Below are 25368 nucleotides of genomic sequence, written 5' to 3' on the forward strand. Positions count from 1 at the left end.
AAATCAGGGCTCATTGGGACTGTCTCAAAGGCTGCCCACAACAATAGTCACTAAAATTTTTTTTTTTAAAAAAGGATGAAATAAGAACTCTTGGGCTGGGCATGGTGGCTCATGTATATAATCCCAATACTTTGCAAGGTTGAAATGGGAGGATCACATGAGCCCAGGAATTTGAAATAAGCCTGGGCAACAAAGTAACACTCCATCTCTACAAAAAATTAAAAGCTTATTGGGCACTGTGGTCCCAGCTATGTGGGAGGCTGAAGTGGGAAGAGCACTTGAGTCCAGGAAGTTGAGGCTGCAGTGAGGCATGATCTCACCACCGTGTTCCAGCTTGGGCAACAGAGCGAGACCCTATCTCAAAGAAACACACAACACACACACACACACACACACACAGAGAGAGAGAGAGAGAGAGAGAGAGAGAGAGAGAGAGAGAGAGAGAGAGAGAGAGAGAGAGAGCTGTTCTTTTGATCATCCATCAGGGTCTAAAATCGACTCATGACCCATTATTCTTTGGGAATATAGTGCAAGTATCATCAGAAGTGTCTAAGTATATTGAAAAGTTTATGCTTCTAGGCATGTAGAGAGGCCTGTTGGGGCCATTTCTGAAAGGGCTAGAATGGAGATGGAGGCTGAAGAGTGGAGGAGTGCAGAAATGGACTGCTATTGTTACTAAGAATAGAATTATTTCCTCCCCTAACTCTACAAATCCTAAAAGGTTTCATTATGTTTTGTTCTTGACCAACATGTCTTAGAATCTTTTGATTTAGGAAAGACCTATTATATTTTTTAAATGATCAGAGGGAGAATTAAATGGCAATAAAGAAAAACAGTTCTCGCCAAGCCCAATCTGGCAGTTCATCATGGCTACATAGAATTCACTAAAAGCTGCACACATTTTATAGAATGGCAATTTATACCTTTTCACTGGGAAGTACTGGGTATCCCTGACAGACCAAAAAACATGTGCAGAGAGGTGGGGGTAAGAATGGGGGAGACAAATTTGATCTCTCCTCCAAAATGAAAGAGAAAGAAAAAGATGCATCAATGACGGGGTGTTAGTATCTAATTCTGTCTCAGATATCAGCAAAAACCACTGCTGCGAAGTTCCACCCAGGGTCTGACAGTACTGTAGTTAATGTCTTCATGTCTCCAACAGGGGATTGCAATATATACTTCGAGAAAAGGGGAAACTTGTCCAGCTCCCTTCAGCCCAGGTCAGATTACAATGGTACATCTTTTAACTATTCCCTGCAGACAACTGCAAGAAAGTTGTTTGCCTCCGTTTATTTATTTATTTATTTATTTATTTTGAGATGGCGTCTCGCTCAGTTCCCCAGGCTGGAGTGCATTGGTGTGATCTCGGCTCATTGCAACCTCCACCTCCCAGGTTCAAGAGATTCTCCTGCCTCAGTCTCCCAAGTAGCTGAGATTACAAGTATGTGCCACCACGACTGGCAATTTTTATTTTTAGTAGAGACAAGGTTTTATCATGTTGGCCAGCATGGTCTTTAACTCCTGACCTCAGGTGATCCGCCCATCTCGGCCTCCCAAAGTGCTGGGATTACATGTGTAAGCCACCATGCCTGGCCTCAGTTTACTACTTGAAACATGAAGTGAGTCCCCAAAGGACTAAGAACTCAATTCTGCTTCTGTGACTATCACAAATCTGGGAATTCTCCCCAAGCTAGACTCCAACTCTGGGAACTTGGAGTTTGTGAGGCAGAAACAGTTGCTCCCAATCCTAAAACAAAATGACAAATCTGTCCAGGGAAAAAGGGTTTTTATTTTACTCTACTGAAACAAAGAAATGGATTGCCTTCTTTTTGTTTGTTTTTTGTTTGGGGAGGTTGTTTTTGTTGTTGTTTAATGGAGCATAGGAAGATTTTATTTTTCTGCCTTGTGGTAGGCAATGTCCATGTCCTGATTCTCAGAATTTGTGAATATGTTATGTTACTGGGCAAAGAGGAATTCAAATTGCAGATTGAATCATGGTTGCTAATCAGTTAAACTTAAAATAGAGAGGTTGTTCTGGATTATCCAAGAATCACAAGAGTCCTTCCTTAAAAGTAGAAGCAGGCCAGGCACAGTGGCTCATGCCTATAATCTTAGCACTTTGGGAGGCCGAGGCAGGTGAATCACCTAAGGTCAGGAGTGCAAGACCAGCCTGACCAATATGGTGAAACCCTGTCTCTATTAAAAATTACAAAAATTAGCCAGGCATGGTGGCGTGCGCCTATAGTCCCAGCTACTTGGGGGGCTGAGGCAGGAAAATCGCTTGAACCTGGGAGGCGGAGGTTGCAGTGAGCTGAGACTGTGCCACTGCACTACAGCCTGGGTGACAGAGCGAGACTCCATCTCAAAAAAAAAGTGGAAGCAGAAGGTGGAAAATAAGTGTCTGAGTGATTTGATGTGAGAAAGACTTGTCCAGCTGTTGCTAGCTTTGAAGATGAAAGGGGACCATAAGCCAACGAGTACGGTGCTTCTGGAAGTTGGGAAGAAAAGGACAAAGATTCTACCTAGTGCCTGTAGAAAAAATGTAGCCCTGCCAACCCACTGATTTTAGCCCAGTGAGACCCAAATCAGACTCTTACCTCCAGAATTATAAGGTAATAAATTTGGGTTGTTTTGAACTACCTAGTTTACAGTAATTTGCTAAGACAATCGTAGAAAATAGCCACAAGCCAAACAAATTGCTAAAGTATAGCTTATTTAGTCTTTGAATGGTTGTTTTATTGGGAGAGGTTGCACAGAAATGAGTGAGGATTCGTTTTGGCCTGGTTTACAGGAATATTATTTAGGCAGCCTAAGCTGCCATGGTGATCATTAGAAGTGGTCGTAGAAACAGCAGTCCTATTTCTCATTGACTTTTCAAACTGAATTGTGATAGTAACTTCCATCCACTGTAGAAATTGATTTCAGTTAGTGGAGAAATTGAAAAATACAGACATGTTTATTTTATTGAAAATTGAATGGAAAACAAAGACATTTACCTTTTACTAATACTCTGAGAACACAAAGCCTGTTCTCAGCTTTCTTTACATCCCAAAATGTAGAGACATTCTGACCTACGGGGGGAAAAAAGTATTTTAATGCCCCTGTAAATCAGAGAGGCCTGTCTTTTTAAAACTTGTCCTTCATAGAATAAGTTAGATGAAATCCCATTAATATTATCTAGAAAGTTAAAGAGCAAAATCCATTCTCCAGGGATGAGAACCTGTGATTCCAAACAGTTTAGCCATTTAAAGCTAAGGCTATGGTGTGGTGAACTGGTGAGTATAAAGAGATGGACTTCTCTTGCTTAAAAAGCTTTGAAAATGCTATGACTCTTTCCTTTTTTACTTTTAAGTGTCTGTGAATTGGAAGACTGACAGATGACTGTGGCTGTTAAGAGGTATATTCTTCCGGCGATGCACTTGCACAGCTTCCATTAACACTTAGGGGAATTATGTGCAACTATCAATGGGAGAATATATCCCTAATACTCTATTTTTAATTTTTTTTCAATTAACAGTTATGTTTAGTCAATCCCCAGCAGGATTTGTTAGTGAGATTGCTGGCTTCCTAATGCAAGTTTCCTTTTAGTTAGCTGAGGTAATGCTGATGACCTGTTTTTACTCAATGATGCATTGTTAGATATATCCAATGTCTACCTAAATGCATTTATGAATTAAATCTTGTCTGGGAAGGTTGGCCCATTCAACCTAAGGATTAGAAATTATATTGACCCAAGAAGCAAGACTTGCTATATTTAGTCTGAATCAGTGCCAAAAATTCACAGCCAGACCAAGGGTTTAGCAGGCCCTGACATCACTTTTACTCCAGAAAGTATTCTATTATTATTTTAAGCCAACTGCTTTGAATATGTTAAATGTTTCAAATTTCTGACTTTTGTTAAGAAAGACATGAACATGGAACTATTTTCCTCTCTCATCTCATCGTATCTTATAAAATATAAAAATTAGCAATTATGCTACATCAATTGAAAGATACAATTCTTAGGTTTCAATTATTTCCAATTTTGTTTGGAGCCTTATTTTCAAATCAATGCTAATCAGTGCTCGAAGGGAAAAGAAGGAACTAGAAGAGGAAAGAATCAGCCTTTACCAAGGACCAACTGATACTTTTATTTTTATTCTGTGATGAGGAAACTAATACACAGACAGGCTAATTATGTAAATTCAGGAAAGGTATAATTGAGTTGGTAGCAGAATCAACATTTTGCCCATACCCATCTGAATCCAGGTCTCACGTACTTGTCTTTTGATTATTAATCCTATCTTGATATAAGAGAAAAGGGGTATGTTTTATTTCAGTTGGAAAAGTAAAGAAGTGAGACAATTATAATAACGGCGTAGGTTGAGAACCTCCCACAGAAAGCTGAATAGCTTTTGACTCAAGCTTCCATCCCTTTTTTAGACATTTTCCTCCTCTCCTCTCTTGCCTTTCCTTCCTAATAAAAGCGCTAATGAAATTAAACATTAAAACTTCAGGATGAAAAAAATCTCCAGGAGGGCACAAATTGCCATTTATCTTTGTGTCTCCAGTGCCTTGTACAATACCTGGCCCAGAATAGGTGCTTGTCACTGGCTCATCATAGGAAAGAAGGAATTAATAAACCAGTGAACCAGTGAAGATTGTTCTATTTATAATGCTCATTGGAACTGCTGTTTCACTTTTAAATGTAAGAAATATTCTGTTATTATTTTAAGCCAGCTGCTTTGAATATGTTAAATGTTTCAAATATCTGACTTCTATTAAGAAAGACGTGAATATGGAACTATTTTCTCTCTCATTATGCACAGATAACACACATACGTATATATTTAGTCATATATTTTTATTACGCTTCCAAAAATGATTTGAAACAGTTCAGATTCAGAAGTGTAAGCACTCTGACTTATCCAGTAACATTGTCAGAAAGAGTATTTTAAAATTCCGTAAATTAGGCCAAAAGTGGTCCCAGCACTTTGAGAGGCCGAGGAGGGCAAATCATGAGATCAGGAGTTCAGGACCAGCCTGGCCAAAATGGTGAAACTTGGTCTCTACTAAATATACAAAAAATTAGCTGGGTGTAGTGGCAGGTGCCTGTAATCCCAGCTACTCAGGAGGTTCAGACAGGAGAATCGCTTGAACCCGAGGTGGAGGTTGCAGTGAGTGAGATCACACCATTGCACTCCAGCCAGAGTGACAGAGCAAGATGTTCCAAGAAAAAAAAAAAATCAGTTAATTAATTATTTTTTATTTTTTTGAAACGGAGTCTTGCTCTGTCACGTAGGCTGGAGTGCAATGGCATGATCTTGGCTTACTGCAACCTCAGCCTCCCAGGTTCAAGCAATTCTCCCACCTCAGCCTCCCAAGCAGCTGGAATTACAAGTACATGCCACCACGCCTGGCCAAATGTGTATTTTTAGAAGAGATCTAGTTTCACCATGTTGGCCAGGATGATCTTGAGCCCCTGACCTCAGGTGATCCACCAACATCAGCCTTCTAAAGTGCTGGGATTACAAGTGTAAGCCACTGCAATCGGCCAAAATCACATTAACTTAAAATAAAGAAGGCCAGGCACGGTAGCTCACACCTGTAATCCCAGCACTTTGGAAGGCCAAGGCGGGCAGATCACTTGAGGTCAGGAGTTCGAGACTTTCCCGGCCAACATGACGAAACCACATCTCTACTAAAAATACAAAAAATTAGCCGGGTGTGGTGGTGGGTACCTGTAATCCCAGCTACTCAGGAGGTTGAGGCAGAAGAATTGCTTGAGCCTGGGAAGCAGAGGTTGCAGTGAGCTGAGATCGGCCACTGCACTCCAGCCTGGGTAACAGAGTGAGACTCCATCTCAAAAAAATGAATAAGTAAAATAAAATAAAGAGGTCTCTAAAATGATAGTATTCATAGACCTCTCTAAAATGTAGGTGTCTCTTGGACAGGATTTATAAATTGCCCAACTGTAATAGAGAATAATTTGAAAACTTGGGTAGATGTGGATGATGTTACCATTAACAAGAATTTTTTTTAGTAGTTTATATTTTAAACGAGGCTGGATTTGAAGTTATGCTTTTAGCTGTATCCACACAATCCCAAAGAGGAGTGAAAAGTTTCCAAAAGTATGCAGAGTGATGCTCTGAGAGTTTGTCTCAAAATGTAAAACGAATATTTCCCATGTTAAGTTTTTCTCTAGAAGAAAGTACAGTATCTTAAGCGCCTTTCTAGCAAAAGAAAAAAAAAGGTGAGTCTTATAGAGCATTTACTGAAGCAAAACTAATTTTATTACAATTCCTTACAATTTTTTTCACTTGCTTTATTTCCAAGTGAAAAAAAGAATTCTAAGGAATTGTAATGAAATTAGTTTTGCCTCAGTGAAAAGACCGTTCCTAGAACTTTATTTTTATCAAGTGTATGACATTTCTATGAAAGACTTCGGTTCATATCCTTGAGAACAGAGATTTTTTTAGAAAATAATACCACCTTTGTAGAATGTTTTGGTACAATGAAAATGTCAATACACATAGGTCATACGTGAGGTGGGCTTGGATTGATTAGGTGTTCCAATAGCTTGAAATCTAAATGAAGAGGTTTTTTAATCAAAAGGTAATAGGACTGTAAAGATCTTTGTATGACATAAAACGCACAGGGAGGTGTGCTGTAATGTGAATAAGACTAATTGATCATCTTATTGGAGAAACACTTATCTTGAGATGAAAAATGGCCACACAGTTGTTTGACATTTGGATTGTCGATGGCTTGACCAGAAGAATTCTTGGTCAAACACTCTAGAGACAAGAGGAGTTCAAGAGATCAGTTGCTTGCCAAAGGTCACTGATAGAATAATAGGGTTTTTTCTTTACAGTCTTAAGAAAGTCATCTGACTCTGCTTATATCCTAGTGAAGGGGAAATAAAATTATAGTCAAAAGTTAATCATTTTATTAAAAATAACATGATTCAATGTTTCAACCCATATGACAGGACAAACCAAAATTTCTCCGTAATAAAGTCACCAAATAGCATACTTAGGCCTGTAACCTATACATTGCTCATGTGCTATATATCAAAAGTAAAATATTGCATTATTTTTTAGCAAACATGAGCTAAGAAAACCCCCGAGTTGAATCAGTATTTATCTAGCTTGAAAATTATCCAAATGAGTAGAATTCTCAAAATATGTTTAGAATCCATATTTGTTTTTAAATTGTCATAGATAAATAGACTTTAGGTAGGCTTAAAAGTATTAAAGAAAAAAAAAGTAAAGAAAAAGACCCAATCCTCTCCTGTCTACCACAGAGTTAAGATTTTCAGACAGAAGAGGTGGTGAATGTTCTTAGTCATTTTGTGCACTCTTACTAATTTTATAATTTCCTGTCCCCTGAAGCGGCTCACATTAAGAACTGTAATTTAAAATCAAGAGGTCTCTAGTTTAAAATGAAGGAATATCTAAAATTGTGGCATTAGTAAGTCTCTCTAAAATATAGGTTGTCTTGAACAGGACTTATGGATTGTCCAACTATAATGAAATGTAATTTCAAAAACTTGGGTAGATACAGATGGTGTTACCATTAGGAAGAAACTCATTTTGAAAATCAGTAGTTCATATATAATTTTTAAATAGTGGTTCATTTTTTAAAAATTATCTGGGATTTTAGTGCCACATTAGCAAATACTTCACAGCTGAATTATTTAACAAGGTGTTGGTAACAGTACTAAGATGTGCTGGTGGACATGAGGCATTCCCAAACCTTGGACTTCTCACTTTGTGCCAAGAAAAGGTTTTCACAAAACTACCCATTTTAACTAGTGCATTGCCTCTCCAAAGTGCGCGACAACATCTGCAATCATCTCTGGCAAAGTTAAGATATCCCTACTATCTCCCCACCCAGTGGAGAGACTTCAGAGACTTTTTTTTCAGAGCAGAAAAAAAGTCAGAACAATGCAACAGGAAGCCTGCATTGTGTGCAGGGGAAGGGAGAGAGGCAGCTCCATTTCCCTTTACCTTGGTAAGAGTTGGCTGTACATGAGCTTCAGTGCCACCTTCTTAACTCAACCCTCCTCTCACACAACAGATACCCACTCCTTCCTTGCCCACCTTCGTCACTGTAGCAACAAAGGGCTCTCTAAGAACTATTGCCCCAATTCATTGTACCCCCAGGGATGGTTCTGAGGATTATCTACTGGTGTTTGGTGAGTAACTAAATTGACCACAAAACTTTTTTCTGCCCACAGCCGTGTGAAATAAATTTTGAGTCTCTTAGGCATGCACAACCTTATCTTTTTGATTAATGGCATTATTTGTCAGTAAGCTGTGAAAAATACAGTACAGTTTGGATGACGAAAGGTTGACCTAATATAAGAATTACTGTGAGATCCAGATTCTCACTAGCACTTCATCCATGGTGTCTAGGTCATCTCTTCCAGCTAGAATTGCATGGAAGAAAATCAACAACATTTCACCTGTTCTCGCCTCTTCAATCAGGAATCTGTGTTTTTAAATCTCAGAGGAAAATGCATGGATCTTTAAAATACTCTTTTCCAAGTTGCTAGCAGTGCTATGAATTCAGTAAAATGAGCTTATTACCAACATTATTTTTATAAGATTGTTTGGCAGATCAAAGTATTATTTGCAGTCAAAGATTGCCAAAATCCCATAGATTCTTATGATCCATACATAAAATATAGCTATTCCATTCCAGAAGCACCCCTAAGCTGGACAAGCAACTACCTTTGGAACTGAAAGATGACTTGAGATCAAACTGTCACAAAGTGCCAAGGTGAACTGCTGGTCTACAGGAGAAAGATGGTAGCATCTAATCTTCTGTCTGACTTTGAGGATAGGTTATGTCTGAACCAAATCACTCAAGGGTTTGAACAGTTTTGTCATTATCACCTCTGAATCATAAACTTTAAGCTAAAACAGTGACCCAGAGCTCCCAGAAGGCAACCTGTTCACCAAGTGTTTCTGACTAATCTTAGGAAGAAGTCCATGTAAATAATTCTAAACTCTTTCTCTCCTTCTCTTCCATATTCTCAACAATGGACATTTCACTAGGAATGGAGATGTGTGTAAATTCGTTTCATATTCAGATTGTCAGGCAGCAGAATCAGCTGAACATTTTGAACCTATGATTTCCTAGTTATGTGATCCTGGGAAAATTAAACTTCTTTGGGCCTGCTTTTTTTTCCCATTAGTATAATGTAACTAATAATCCCTGCCTTATCAGGTAAACTGTAAGAATTAAGTGACATATAAAGTAACTAGAATGTTATAGGCACGTAAGAGATCTTAAATATTTTAAACAAAAATTTGAATTTATTTACTTAAAGAATTTGTTATGGATGTGTTTTTCTTTTGTCAAAAATGTCTATACTGTTAAATTATCTTTATTCACCATTTTAAAAGGGGAATAATCAAGCTTGTTTAAAATTTCCATGATTTAAAATGTTTATACAAATACAACATTACATTCTGTTTTTTCTTTTGAGTTAACTTATATTTTTTAAATTTATATAATCACATAGTCTTTATCATATTTATTTTGTGCATATAAATTTTTCATAGAGTGATGTATGATAATTATCTCTTTCCATTATTGGACATGTAATTTGTTTCTTATTCTTCAACACTATCATCAGTAATATTGGATGGGAGGAGAAATTTTGTGCATAAGAGCTTTTTCTAACTTGTCAATTGTTAATTTCTTAGGATACAGTTCCAGAATTGAAATTACTAGATCAAAGGATGTGAATACATTTTATGGTTCTGATCTGTTTTGTTGATTTGAAGTGCATTGAAAGAAGAAACTACTGTGAGAAAACATAGTCAGAGGTCTGAATTTGTGGATTTGGAGGATTTGAAAAGAAATATTTCAGAAAAAAAAAGCCTTAAAAAATCAGAATCAAATAAGAGTTCAATATGAACAAAAAGCAATGGAAAATCCACCTGACCAAAGCTGGGTGCTGTGCCTGAAATTCAGGCAACATGGGAGGCCTAGGCAGCTTGAGCCAGGAGTTTGAGACCAGCCTGGGCAACATAGTAAGACACCATCTCTAAAAAAAAAATTTTTTAATTAGCCAGTGTGGTGGCATGTGCCTGTAGTCCCAGCTACAAGGGAGGATCCCTTGAGCCCAGGAGTCAGAGGCTCTAGTAAGCTATGACCATAACTGTGCGTTACAATCTGGGTGACACTATGAGATCCCATCTCTTAAAGATAACTTCACTTTGACGTAAGAGATTTATTTTGGCAGTAATAAGAAATCGGGCTGGACAGATTGAGAAGATTCTTACAAGGGACCCTTGAGAGTGAGATAAAATAAATTAAGCTTGCAGTAGTATGCCTAGAGTCCAGGATAGCAGCAAAATTGAGAGAAGGAAATGGTTTATGACGAATCACTGGCAGTGGGATTGAGGCTGAATTGCATGAGGACGTGAAGTTGCGGAAAATAGCTAGAATTAAAACTTCACATGTGATGTCAAAGAAGAGGAAAACGGAAAGCAAATACAGACAGTTGAGAGAAAAATAAAAGGACTTAAAAAGAAGCCATGTAAGAGAGTGAAGAGAAGTATACTTCCCCACAGTTCCCACCTGAGAGACTAGAAGTGAGCAGAAATAGTTGTCACTCAAGTGACAGCAGGTCAGCAATTTTTGGAAGGGGACCAAGTTTATTGGAGGGGTGAGATGGGCAAGAGATATTGATGTTGAGTTGAGAGTAGGATATTCAGGTGAAAAGGCCAAGTATAGCCTGTTGGAAGGCATTACATTCTTCAGGACGTTAATGGTTTAAGTTGGATACATGCAAAACAAGTTTATATTGCAGAATAGGGCATTTTACCAGAAGATGGGGAAGAAACAGTGAAGTTTCTGAGATGGCCTCATTAGCCAAGGCCTTGGACCAAAGCAGCAAGTGATTCTGGCTTATCAGCCATGGCCTCCCAGGATTGAGGTAGTGTCAGAATTTCATTAGAAATCATGTCCCATCTCTATGGTCTCAATGTTTGTTCCCCACTTCTTCCCGCCACCAAATTCCTATGTGAAACGTAATCTCAATAGTATTAAAAGGTGGGGCCATTGGGAGGTGATTAAACCATGAGGACAAAGCCCATGTGAATGGGATTAATCCCCTTTTAAAAGAGGCCTGATGGAACTTCTTTGCCACTTTCACCATCTGACCACATAGCTGGAAGGAAGGCGCCGCCACCTGTGAGGAAGAGGATTCTTATCAGTCACCAGTCTGCCAGCTCCTTGATTCTGAACTTCCTAGCCTCCAGGACTGTAAGCAATAAGTTTCTGTTGTTTATAAGCCACCCAGTTTATGGCACTTTTGGTATAGCAGCCAGGATGGACTAAGACACCCATTCTCTAGTTCCACCATCACCATCGTATGTGGTAAAATATAATTGTGGTAAAGCATCAGAACAAGAAGAAATGAAATTTAGAATTCTTTAATGTAGATGCAAAACTAGTAATACTATCATAGGCTCAAATCATTTTATTTAGGGGTCAATGACATATAATTTATGAATAATTACTTTTTTATTTTAGAAGGTACCTGTATCAAAAGACTCCTCTAGGCCAGGCACAGTAGCTCACATCAGTAATCTCAGGACTTTGGGAGGCCAGGGCAGGAGGACTGCTTGAGCCCGGGAGTTCAAGACCAGTCTAGGCAACATAGTGAGACCTCATCTCTGTTAACCTTGGGAGACTGAGGCAGGAGAATCAGTGGAGCCCAGGAAGCAAATGTTGCAGTGAGCTGAGATCATGACACTGCACTCTACCCTGGGTGACAGAGTGAGACTCTGTCTCTAGAAAAAAAAAAAATTTAAAAACTAGCCTTGCATGGTGGTGCCCACCTGTGGTCCCAGCTACTCAGGAGGTTGAGGTGGGAGGATCACGTGAGCACAGGAGTTTGAGACTTCAGTGAGCTAGGAACATGCCACTGCCCTCCTACCTGGGTGGCAGAGTAAGACCTTGTCTCTAAAAAATAAAAAATAAATAAAAAATTATAAAGATTCCTCTAAGATATATCTGCAAAACTCAGAAAATCTTCTCCATTAAGAGGAGGACAAATAGGTTTTAAGACACTACCCAGTAATGAAAATTTGGCAGGCCTTCACACCTGCAAAAACTTACAGATAAACTCGTGTCCACACCAGACAGTCAGAATTCTGGATTCATCTTTTAACTATAGAAAATTCCACAAGAAGAATCAAATAATCTCCTGGGTCATCCCAAACCACTGAACACATACTCACTATTCTAAATATGATCCTTTGCATTTTTCCTTAGAGGAATACTAATGCCATGTGTGGACCATATGTTGCAGTCTAATATCTCCGCAATCAGCAAGGAATTTCCCTGGATTTTTTTTTTATGGGATCCCTGAGGAATCAGAAATAGACAGCAGGAACATTCAGTTTGAAGTAACCCTCTTAGATTTAATTAAATATAGTTGTATCTGTAATGGTATAAGGATCTGCTAGAAAATTTGGAATGTACAAAGTGTTCCTGAATTTGTATGATTTGTCTATTTTTAATTATTACTTTTAACTTTCTGGAAAAAATATTTTGTTAAAATAAGACCATTCATGAATCATAAATAAGACCATCAGTTTGAGTAAGACCATAGTTGGTCACCTCAAAAAAGGTTCGCACCATCTTAGAGATGAGTAGAGAATGCACCAGAATAACTCACAGCCATTGCAACTGCTCCTGGCCCAAGGTGCCTCTGGCACAATTAAGCTGCTAAGCATTCTTAGTTTGCAGAAGGCTCTAGAAATTGCTACTGGTGAATCACTCTAAAGCCCTGTATCAGAATCAAGCTAGAAAAGTGTTAGATGCATCCATCTCCCAAGAGTTTTGAACCACAGGTCTTCAGGGTCTTCTGAGTACAAAAGATGTTCTGGCCCATGGTCTCCTGCTTTCTTAAAATTTGCAAAGCTAGAGTGAGGAGAGAAAGGAGAAAGAGACGAAGAAGGAGAGTGGAGAATCACTCTCTTGCTCATTACCAGAGGTTACTTTGATTCTTTTAAATTGATAGAAGTACAGAATTACATATTTTTCCTTTTCTGTAATTCCAGTAAATATGTTCATTGCAATTAAATAAGTTTTGCAGTCCATTACCTTGTAATGAATGTAGCCTTTGGGTGTTTTTGAAAACTGAAATTAAAAGAAAAATGAGCAAGTGAATGTGTTGATTAATGCATCTATGAGGATCTTACACTAGTTTTTAAACAGACTAATAAACATTTTAAAGCAAAATAAGAACATGAAAATAAGTATACTGAATATTTGTTTTTATTCTCTTTTCTTATTTATTTAGACAGGGTCTCTCTCTATTGCCCATATTGGAGTGCAGTGGTGCAATCACAGTGCATTGCAGCCTCAGCCTCCTGGGCTCAAGGGATCCTCCTGCCATTGTCTCCTGAGTAGCTGGGATTACAGGCACGCACCACCACACCTGGTTAATTTTCTAATTTTTTGTAGAGACAGGGTCTCACGTTGTTGACCAGGCTGGTTTTGAACTCCTGGTGGGCTCAAGCCATCCTCCTTCCTCAGCCTCCCGGAGTGCTGGGATTACATAACAGGCATGAGCCACCACTCCCAACCTGTATCGTATTTGTAATGACAAACCTGTTTTTCAAAACAACCACATGAATTAATATTGTTCAATACATTCTGAAGACAGAGACAGGAAATCACAAGGAGATAACATTGCTATTGCACACAGTAACTTAAAAGAGGCAGCAGCCACTAAAACTGCTGCCCAGTCAGGTAACAATGATTATCATAAAATTTATCAAGAGTTTCAAAGGTGTACCCACTTTGCTTAAAGAATCATATTGGCTGGTACAGTGGCTCACACTGGTAATTTTAGCACTTTAGGAGGCTGAGGCAGGTGGATCATGAGGTCAGGAGATGGAGACCATCCTGGCCAACATGGCGAAACCTCATCTCTACTAAAAACACAAAAATTAGCCTGGCATGGTGGCACAAGCCTGTAGTCTCAGCTACTCCGGAGGCTGAGGCAGGAGAATCTTTTGAACCTGGGAAGGAGAGGTTGCAGTGAGCCGAGATCACACCACTGCACTCTAGCTTGAATGACATAGTGACACTTTGTCTCAGGAAAAAAAAAAAAAAAAGAAGAAGAAAAGGAAGAATCATATTATCTACACTTTTTAGGCAAGGGTGTGTTCTGAGGTCTGTAACTTCCTTCAAGGGCCGTTTCTTCCTGATTCGAGCTGCCTTTAGGGCAAGGAGAGATTGACAAAGCTTGCTTTTGGGTCTTTCTACCACCCTCACTGGGGTCACTTTAAAGTCTCCCTCCACACCTCAATCCATCCCTGTGTTTCTACTGTTCCTAACTCATAATTAAAATTGGAGCTAAAAGTGGGTGTGGTCACCAGCCTCCAAGATGGCCCTTAGTGATCCTCAATCCTAGATCTTCAGGTCCTTGTCCAGGCTCTTCCACACTGAATCAGAGCTGACCTGTGTTACTGCTAGAACATTCCAAAGTGATAGTATGCACGTCCAGAGGCTAGGTTATAAAGGCATTGCAATGTCTACCTTGGTTTTTTAGATTGCTTGTTTTGAAGGAAGCCAGTGTTGCAAGGATATTGAAGCAGCCCCACAGAGAAGCCCAGATGAAGAGAACTGACCTGCCAGCCATGTGAGTGAACCACCTTGGAAGTGAATCCATTAGGCCCAGTCGAATTGCAACCCAGTTGACATTTGGCTGTAACTTCTGAGAGATCCTAAGCTGGAACCACCCAGCCAAGCCACTCAAGAATTCCTGACCCACTGAACCTGTGAAGTTTAACAAATTCTTGTTGTTGGTTTAAACCACTAAGTTTTGGGGTAATTTGTACATGGAAATGAAAAATTCATACAGTAGGTTAATACGTAAACCCCCTTGAGGGGGATTTATATTTTAATCAGAGTCTTTTATTAAAACAAAACAAAAAAAAATGGTGAAATGACAGGTAGAGTGCGGGTGAGTGGGAAAGGTCCCCACTGGGGGTCTGTCCCTCCATCACCAGGAAGTCCCTCCCTTCTCATTTAGTCCATCCTTCTTTCTATTGTAGGAACATAAACTGCAGTGCTTTTGGTGTCAGGTAATATTTTATCACTAGACCCCAACAGAGAGATTCTTTTTTTTTGAGACAGAGTTTTGCTCTTGTTGCCCAGGCTAGAGTGCAATGCCATGATCTCAGCTCATGGCAATTTCCACCTCCTGAGTTCAAGCGATTTTCCTGCCTCAGCCTCTTAAGTAGCTGGGATTACAGGCGCCTGCCACCACACCTAGCTAATTTTATATTTTTAGTGGAAACGGGGTTTCACCTTGTTGGTCAGACTGGTCTTGAATTCCCAACCTCAGGTGATCCACCTGCCTCAGCTTCCCAAAGTGCTGGGATTGCAGGCATGAGCCACCATACCCAGCTGACAGATTCTTAATTATAACCTGATGTTCTCCCCTCCTCCTGGCTTCAAGAAACCCAGGGAGCTAATAGGCACATAAAACTTATGATTATTGTAGCTTCAATTCTGGCTGTACATTGAGTCATCAGGCTAAATCTCTGTGCCTCATTTTTCTTCAAGACTAAAATGGAGAATGACTTACATAGATTTAGTACTCACTTATGTCAAAAATATAACACTTTTTCTTTTTTTTGAGATAGAATCTCACTCTGTCACCCAGGCTGGAGTACAGTGGTGTGATCTTGGCTCAATGCAACCTCCGCTTTCCAGGTTCAAGTGGTTCTCGTAGCTCAGCACCCCTGAGTAGCTAGGATTACCGGCGTGTGCCACCACACCTGGCAAAATATATTTTTAGTAGAGACGGTTTTTGCCGTGTTGGGTGAACTTAATACCACTGAATTATACACTTTAAAATGGTTAAAATTGTAAGTTTTATTTTGTATTTTTACGATAAATTTCTCCTCTTTGCATCAGTCACTAACTCCTCCCCATTTTTCCTCCAGAGTTTTTCTGTCTTCATTGCCTCAAGCCTTCATCATCTCTCATCTAGGCCATTGAAATGAATCCCTAAATGGCCTCTCTGACTTCTGCCTTTTCCAGTCTAACCCATCTTACAATTCTGCTTTCTATGTCATCTGATGTTACACTCTCAGTGTCTCACTCTTGTCTCCAGAAGAAGTTTGAAACATACCGACCCAGCCTTATCTCTCACTCAGAGGGAAACCTGGTATGTTTAGGAGAGGTCATATTTTTAAATGTGCATTATTTAACTTCTTTTGATTGTAAAATGTAACATACATGCAAAAGAGTACATTAAACTTTGTGTATAGTTTTAAAAAGCAGCGAGGTTAAGATAGAACACTGCTTGTTAGAACCTAGAGCTGCCTTAATCCACTGCTGACTGGACAGTATTGGTAGGCCTACAGAGAGGCCGTTAGTGGCCAGAAGAGTCTCAGAAAAAGAAGAGACAGAGATAGGCTTTCTCACTTCATCATTATAACCCAAGCATGGGATGCAGTACCTTCTAGCAGGACCAAAGTGGGCACACAGTCAAGTCTTTTTAAAAAATCGTTTCAGTAATTACAATATGTAAAATGAGCATAATACCCAACACACAAAAGTGAATCTGGTACAGAAGCTAGAGCTAGGAAGATGAATATGTCATAGCTCCTGCCCTGGAGGAGACAGACGTGGATACAGATAATTGCAATAAATAGCAATTGTTCTATAATAAACAGGTATACAAAGTACAATGTGGAGCACAGAAAGGTTTGGAAACAGAATGAATTAAAATTAATCCAACCATGAAACTAAGCCAGAGCAATCAGTATTGGGATCTTTGTCATCATTTAGTCTAAAATTCCCACTTTGAGCTGAGAAGGAAGGTCCTTAGGAACCAAAAGAGATGGAGGGGGAGAAAATGGCTTTGCCAGAATCTCTGAAGTAACTAGCAGCAAGTTACCAGTAGAAGTTGTGGAGTTTCCTTCTCCAGCGATCTTATGCTTGACATTGTAGCCCTATGTTTTCAGTTCACTGCCAAATTTGTTAAAGCAACTGGATGCTTGCCATCCTGCCACTTCATTCTGTGCTGCGTGGACACAGTCGTAAGCATGTGAAGTGCCAATAAAGCACTTAACGTTATTTTTGGACTTATCTAATTTCCCTTTCTACTGAGTTTGTAAGTTCCATGAAGGCAGTGCATCACACTGTGCTCTGAGTGGCAAACATTGGACCCACTAAAGGTAGCTTAAAAAGGAAAAATGATTAACTTTAGTTATCTCCAGGAGGGCTAGGAAACTAAGTTCAGAGGGTACTCCACACGCAGGAGACAACGGCAACACCTGGAATGTAACTCTGGCACAGGCTCCAGAGCAGGTGTGACCATTATGGGCATGGGAATCAGCTGTTCCTTTTCCCACTGAAAAAGTGTCAGGTTGTTAGAGGGACAGAAAATGAATACTGGGCAAGCCAAAACAGTGGCAACTATATAGTAGATCCTCCACAGGATTTAAACAATTTCAGCCAAATGAAGATACCTAACACCATTAGAAAAAGGACATATTTGACAGTCTGGCTCAGTGGCTCACACATGTAATTCTAGCATTTGGGGAGTCTGAAGCAGGCAGATCACTTGAGTCCAGGAGTTTGAGACCAGCCTGGGCAATATGGCAAAACCCTATTTCTACAAAAAAGTAGCTGGGTGTGGTGGTACGCATCTATAGTCCCAGCTACTCAGGAAGGAGGCTGAGATGGGAGGATCACCTGTGCCCTCGGAGGTCAAGACTGCAGTGAGCCAAGATTACACCACTTCACTCCAGCCTGGGCAACAAAGTGAGACCCAATCTGAAAAAAGAAAAAATCTGTTTTCAGTCCTCTCAGGAATACCTCAAGGGATCAAGTTGCTAGTGAAATAAGCCAACTTCTAAATAAAACTAGCAAGATGATTAGCATTTTCTTATCTTGGTTACTTAACCCTTACTAACCTTCGTTACACTTGTGTTTTTATGTGTGTTAATCTCACAGACAACTATCAAATTTTATAAATCTTACTACAACAAAAATGAAAGAATATTTTAGTGTTGCTCCCCAGAAAACTGCAAAGCTTACTGAGAATATGCATTCTTTAAAAAGTTTGCCTATATCTTTATAAACTTGCTTTTAACATTTCTTTAATTTTGTATTATAAATATAGAAAAATGATAAACAGAATAGTTTCTCACATTTCTTGGATTCTCCATTTTACTTAAGCTAAAGGTAATACTTTTCTTATTGATTTGCTAATCGTGAATTCTGCTTTTATCAGCACAATTCAGAACTTGTTTCCAACTGGTAGGATGAAAATTGAACATATGTGACACTCAAATGCTCAATTCCCTGTTGAAGAAATGAATGGTAGACCTTATCTATCATTTATTTGACTCATGTGTACACCCATGTATATCACAGACATTTTTATTTAATTATTCAAGAATTGGCACATGAGAAGCATTATCTAATTCCTCTGGGACTTTCCACTGGCAAAAATAAACGCAATGACTGTAGCTACCAGGTGAATTTTGCCCTTTTTCTTCTATTTGAAAGTAATGACTTTATTATTTCTACATTTAATTATTTAAATTTAAGCAAAACAGAAAATCACTACAAAGAAAAAAATGTCAACAAAATCTTACTATGTAGATGTAACCATCATTAATATTAGGTGAACATTTTCTTGACAGCTCTATGTAGATACTCAAGATATCAGGAGTGACAGATACATAGATAACTTGGTACATAGAAATAATTTTACAAAACTGGATACATATCATGCATGCTATTTTTAAATTAAAATATTAAATTTACATTGATTAAGTGTAATAAGAGAAAGAAACAGATGAAACTAACAGATAACTCTTCTTCACTAAGAGAGCAACCTCTAAGAAAGCCTTCTAGGAGTATGGGAGAAAACTCTAAGTTTGGATTTTTTAGCAACATAAATGTGTTGTTGAACTTTATTAAAGTGTTCCTAAAATTAAAAATAGAACAAATAAAATAAACCAGTGGAGTATGGTGGCACACACCTGTAGTCCCAGCTATTGGGGAGGCTGAGGCAGGAGGATGGCTTGAGCCTAGCAGTTAGAGGCTGTAGTTAGTCGTCTATAATCGCCACTGCACTCCAGGCTGGGCAACATAGTGAGATCCTGTCTTTAATTTTAAAACAATAAATAAGTACATAAATAAACAAGCGACCCTAATACGATATAATCTTAATTGAGAAAGCCTTAAGCCAAATATATTCATTTTGAGCTCCAAATGATAATTATGTCTTATAACTAAAATTGGAAGGAGGCAGAAAGGGAACATCTGAAACCTTCAGTCTTCATTTACATATGAATTGGAGCTGGCTTACCTTTGTCATTGTGATACATGTTGAATTAGGGACAGGTACAAAGCAATACCTTTATTCCTCTTAGTTCATTCAGAACAAAGTTAATTCAGCTCATTGGTGTAATAAAATATTTAAGTTACAATTGTTTGTGTTTACATGGAACCAGTTGAGACAACATTGTTCTCTAAAATATATAATTTTTTTAAAATCAAGGGCCAAGCCAAAAATTACAAACCTTTAATAAAAACAGACTTTGACAATTCTCAGATAGCTTCCCCATGTGACAATTCTGAAGTATCTTGAGAGATACAAACACAGCTGTTTCTAAAGTTTCCGAAGGAACGATATGCTGCTGGTAAGACAGATTATTCTGGTTGTGTGCTTTTATTTGTTGTCAAAACAGAAGAATATTGGATTTTCTTGGCAGGTTAACCCAAGGAAGTTTAAATTTTAAAGTCTATTTAAGATTTTTAGGGACATTAGTATGCTATCTTTGTCTGAATAAGAAATGTTATAGTTTTAATTCATCATTTGGAGCTCATTTTATATATTTATGTTAAATCTATCTTTTCTACATTTTTTTTTTTTTTGAGATGGAGTTTTATTCTTGCTGCCCAGGCTGGAGTACAAAGGTGGGATCTTGGTTCACCACAACCTCCACCTCCCAGTTCAAGCGATTCTCCTGCCTCAGCCTCCCAAGTAGCTGGGATTACAGGCATGTGCCACCATGTGGCACAGGCTAATTTTTTGCATTTTTAGTAGAGATGGGATTTCTCCATGTTGGTCAGGCTGGTCTTGAACTCCCCACCTCAGGTGATCCACCCACCTTGGCCTCCCAAAGTGCTGGGTTTACACACATGAGCCACTGCGCCTAGCCTACAATTCTTTCATAAGCTAATAGCTTCTTTTTTTGCCCCCTGTATAAAGCTAACACACTTAACATATTCGAAATGTGACTCAAGTTTCGAATGTAATAGGAGATGTAAAAATTTACATATGATAGAGTAAGTACTCATAAAGGCAATTGAATACTAACACTATTTTGACAGGTCATAAGCAATCAGGAAAGATAAAATACTTTCTATTTACTTAGAACTGTCCTTCAGCCATTAATTAGACTCCGAAGTGTCCTTTGCAAGCTTTTATTTATTTTTTTTCAGTTTAAGAATAGGTTTTTATAAACTCACAATGGAAATAGTTACAGTTTTATTCGTAGTTGAGAAAATTCACAATTCCCTACTGCCAAAGTAGGTAGAGGGAAGAATTTCTCCTTTCTGCTGCAACAAACGTTAATGTGGTTGATCCCTCCTGTTTTAACTTTGATGTCCACAGAACACAACAACCTGAGATTCTGTTTTGAAGAATGATAAATTCAACTCTGGGGGAGGTGCTACAATGTAGCAAAGACATGTAAATTATCACTGCATTCTAATTTATGGCTCTTGACTCCCAAAGTGTCATGTATGTGAATTCACGTGTCCTTTTGGACAGGAAAGAACTGAATGAAAGTGTGATGGATTTAAGTTTTCTGTGATGCTCAGAATGAGCCAGTAAACTAGAAGCAGTGGTAACGGCCTGACACCCCTTACATCCTTTATTTCTCTTGGGCTTCTTCTAAGGTCTTTGAGTCTTAATTTAGTGAGTGCCCAGCCATTGCACTCATCAAGCATTCATTAATTACCATTTTTCTTTCCTCTGTAATTATGTACCACCAGTATTTTGCTAAATGTAAGGATAACCCTAGATCTTTACTTATTCTCTCCAGCCATATTCCCTGTAATGATTCTTCCCTTCCAGTATCTCTTCAATCCTAGTTGGTAATAGTCTATTCTTGGCACCTGGGAACTCAATACATATTTGTCATATATGTAAATATTTCTCTCCCTCAGCCCCTGTCTTTCCATCCTAGATGCCTACCACAATGCTCATCACCCATTCTGTCTTAACAATTAGCAAATGTTACACTATACATTGTGCTAAATGATCCACATGTGTTATCTCTGTTCTTCCTCACAAGTTAATGAAGTAGAGACATTAATATTCCCATTTTTAAGGGAGGAATGTAGAGCTGAATGACATTGAGTCATCTGTCCCAGGATTTGTGCCCAAGACTGTCTGCTTCCAAGGTTCACTATGGTAACTACTATATTTAACTGTAGTTTCTACTACTAGAGAAACCCTATGTTAGACCTCCTTTGGTTTCAATAATCTTCTCCAGGAGTTCTGTTTCCATAAGGTACTCCAAAAACTATAACACGTAACAAATACAATACATTAAAAAGCCTCAAACAACAAACAAAATGCATTATAAATTGTATTTTGTAAGAATAAAAGAGATTGGCCAGGTGCAGTGGTCATGCCTGTAATCTCAGCACTTTGGGAGGCCAAGGTGGGTAGATCACCTGAGATCAGGAATTTGAGACCATCCTGGCCAACATGGTGAACGCCTGTCTCTACTAAAAATACAAAAATTAGCTGGGTGTAGTGGCAGGCACCTGTAATCCCAGCTACTTGAGAGGCTAAAGCAGGAGAATTCTCATAATATGGCAGGAGATTCTAAATGCTTAAGCAGGTAATACAAACAATATATATTACAGCAGCTCAGAGGACTTAGCTTTAAATTTGGATGATGTGCCAGGCGTGATGGCTCACGCCTATAATCCCAGCATTTTGGGAGGCCGAGGCGAGTGGATCACGAGGCCAGGAGGTCAAGACCATTCTGTCTAACATGGTGAAACCCATCTCTACTAAAAATACAAACTGTTAGCTGGGCACGGTAACACACGCCTGTAGTCCCAGTTACTCGAGAGGCCAAGGCAGGAGAATTGCTTGAACCTGGGAGGTGGAGGTTGCAGTGAGCCCAGATCTCGCCACTGCACTCTGGCCTGGGTGACAGAGTGAGACTTCATCTCAAATTAATTAATTAATTAATTAGGATGATGTGAATAAGGTTTTATAGAGGTCATGAGATTTGAGCTATGACATAAAGAATGACTTTGGATAGAGAGAAGGTAGGAGTAAGTATGAGAGTAGAATGACATGAGGAAAAGGTTTAGAGGCAGAAAAGCACACGTTTCTTCTTGCAGGGAGAATAAACAGTCCACGCCAACTGGGGTAAGGTTTTTGTGTCAGGCAATGGTGGGAGATGATCAGAGAAAAAAATGGCTGGATACAGGTGTTAAGGGCCTTGAATCCCAAGCTAAAGAGCTCTGAGTTTCTTCAACTTGCTACAAGAACCTACTGAGAGTTCAAAGTAGAACGATACAATGAAGGCAGGGCTTTCAAATGGATTGACTGGGAAGAAGACTGGAGGTAAAGTGACCAGTAAGGCATCAGTTGAGAAATGAAGACTGAGTTAAAGGAGAGGGTGAAATAGACAGGATTTGGTGACTAATGGAAAGGAGGAGAGATTTGTTTATCCATATTTTTTTCTTCAACAGAAAAGAGTCCCATTTATCTGAAAGGAAGAGAAAAGATTCAATATCACCTCTCTATTTGGAAGTTGTCAACTCTGAAGTACAGAATTAAGGACGAGGAAATTGAGAATCCAAGTGGGAAGTGCTGACACCATTTGAAAAGCCTCTTGTTAGAATCTAGTTTATCTGTTCAAAGGGAAGCAGTCTTTTTGGAGGCTATCACCATCGTTAGCTTTTAGTTAATCAGGTCGACTAATGAGGAACATTACCTAGTTGACATATACATATGCACATAGATTTTAAAACCAGATAGATTAGTTTTTAAAGGTCTCAGATATTACTTCAATACCAGCCTCTTGTTGACATTTTTCTTACACAGCTACAGTACTACTAAATAAACTCTTCAGTAATAACCAGCAGGGTGAAAGATTGTGAAGAAATACTAAGGTGATAAGGGAATGTAATGATCATCCATACCAACCCACTTTGTCTTATAGGAGAATCTGAGATCAGGAAAAGTATGCTTCCTTTTAATCAGAAAACACAACTGGAACTGAAATCCAGGTCTCCTCCCTTAGGTATAATATTCTTACTGGGTTTGGCAATGCATGCCTATAGTTCCAGCTACTTGGGAGACTGAGGTAGGAGGATCATTTAAGCCCAAGAGTTCAAGACCAGCCTGAGCAACAAAACAAGATCCCATTTCTAAGAAAAGAAAAAAATAATGATGTTATTTTTTCAAGGTCCTTTACTTCAGCCTTAGTGGTTCCAACCTAGGAAATGTTTAGACACTAACAATGTGGTTGCATTGTCTCCAGCTATATCTTTCTCTTCTGTTTATATCTTTGAGAAGAACCTCCAGGAATTTTAGAATAGGGTTCCCATTCTAAGGCAGTGAAGTAAGCCCACTGGCTAAAGTCAGCCAGCCAGTATAGCCCAGAAGAGCACAGTGAGACTGAGATGCTAAGAGAGTAGAACAGAGTGCCAACCTGCCCTTTTCCCCATTACCCACTAATTTGATGCATTTGAAGAGAAACAAACAGTGACTCTGACTCCAAGATGTTAGAGCAAAGCAATCATTGCTATCATCTCATAGGCAATGATGGCAGTGAAGAAAAAGCAATGGTTTCAAGGACGGGGCAGATATAGATTTACTATGAACCCAGTGAAACTTAAACCTCACTAACTTGAACCATTCCACATCCTGGGAATTTTGTATTGATGATTTTGTATTTTTTCTCTTACAGATGTCTCCCCAAATTGTATAAGCTTAGGCTCTGAAAAATTCCTAAGAATTCAGTGTGCTGCCAGGCGTGATGGCTCATGCCTGTAATCCAAGCACTTTGGAGGCCAAGGCAGGCAGATCACCTGAAGTCGGGAGTTCAAGACCAGCCTGACCAACACGGTGAAACCCCGTCTTAAGAAAAAAAAAAAAAATTCAGTGTGATAAAGAGTCTAGTACCTTCTAGAAATGCCTCGAAAGTGTCAATTTTAACTTGCAACAGTTTATTAGCTATTACAAGTCCAAATGACTACTCTTCGGCCCTTCTTCCAAAATAGTAAGATTTCTAGAAGAAGAGATTGTGTTGAAATCTTTACAAGCTCAGTAGTAGACCTTCCTTCCACACCAATATTTAGGATTTTTGTCCTCTTGATTCATTATTGAATTTAGTTAAAGTTTCTATTGAAATTTTAATTCTGAATAACAAGTAAACTTAATAAGCAATTAAAAATGAGATGTTGAAATAGAGTTATTTTGCAGATTTGTTGCACGTTCATGACTTGAAAACGTTAGAGGTAAAAACCATGAGCATCTTTGTTTCTATTTAGATGGATATTTATCATTATTTGTGAGATATGTCCAGGATGGTTTTACTTTAAAACCACAAATACAGTTTTAACAATGGGCATTTTTCTTGTTGAGAGGTCTGTGGTCAGACTAACCATCTCTCAGAACCTGATTAGATCCTGAGGTTTTCAAATTCAATATTCAGCAAATATAGATCATTTCTTTGGCCATAAGAAATAATTAAGAACTTCAGAGCTAATCCAACTCTCTTGAGCCTGCTGCTTTTTTTTCAAATGACATGATAATCAGACAACCTCTTCTAGGGTTGGGCCTCACCATATTTGAGATTGAGGAAGCATAAATCGCATGCAATTAATCTTTTGAAACTCTAGGTGACAATGCCTTAGATTTTTATATCAGCAAAGTCCTTGTTTGCTAGTACTCAAGTTATGGGAATTTTATTTATTATTAAATGCTTTCCTTTTCCTCACTCCCATTATCCTGGTCCAGAGAAGTAGACACATGGTCATTATGTGAAGACAAAGGAACATTGAATAGTTATATAACAGCCAGAACTGTCCACTGTTTATTCATTCTTGCAACAGATCGCTGGAGGGTAAATTAGCATATTTAGTTTGAAATCTTGTAAAATGGAAATGGGATTGAGTAGTTGCAGTTTATGTAGTAACCTCATACTTCAGTGGAGATTTTACTCAAAATAACACAAGGCTCAGAATAATGGGGAAAGGAATTCTCTGTAAATGGTCCACACTGCCTAGGTATCTCCACTGACAAGATGTATTTGATAGTGTATAAAATCCTCTTTT

At 38.7% G+C, this 25368-nt stretch overlaps 1 protein-coding gene across 1 annotated transcript in view; it reads left to right on the forward strand.

Moving 5' to 3' along the window:
* The window catches only part of LOC144582934 (uncharacterized), a 70987-nt gene extending 46807 nt beyond the window's left edge, over nt 1-24180 (forward strand). The window contains exons 4-5 of the mRNA XM_078375629.1: nt 14570-14659; nt 24000-24180. Of these exons, the coding sequence (XP_078231755.1) occupies nt 14570-14659; nt 24000-24033 (124 nt within the window). The 3' untranslated portion in view covers nt 24034-24180. The remainder of the gene's footprint in view (nt 1-14569; nt 14660-23999) is intronic.
* Nucleotides 24181-25368: the final 1188 nt, after the last annotated feature.

Source organism: Callithrix jacchus, chromosome 6, assembly GCF_049354715.1.
Source record: "Callithrix jacchus isolate 240 chromosome 6, calJac240_pri, whole genome shotgun sequence".
Classification (NCBI taxonomy): domain Eukaryota; kingdom Metazoa; phylum Chordata; class Mammalia; order Primates; family Cebidae; genus Callithrix; species Callithrix jacchus.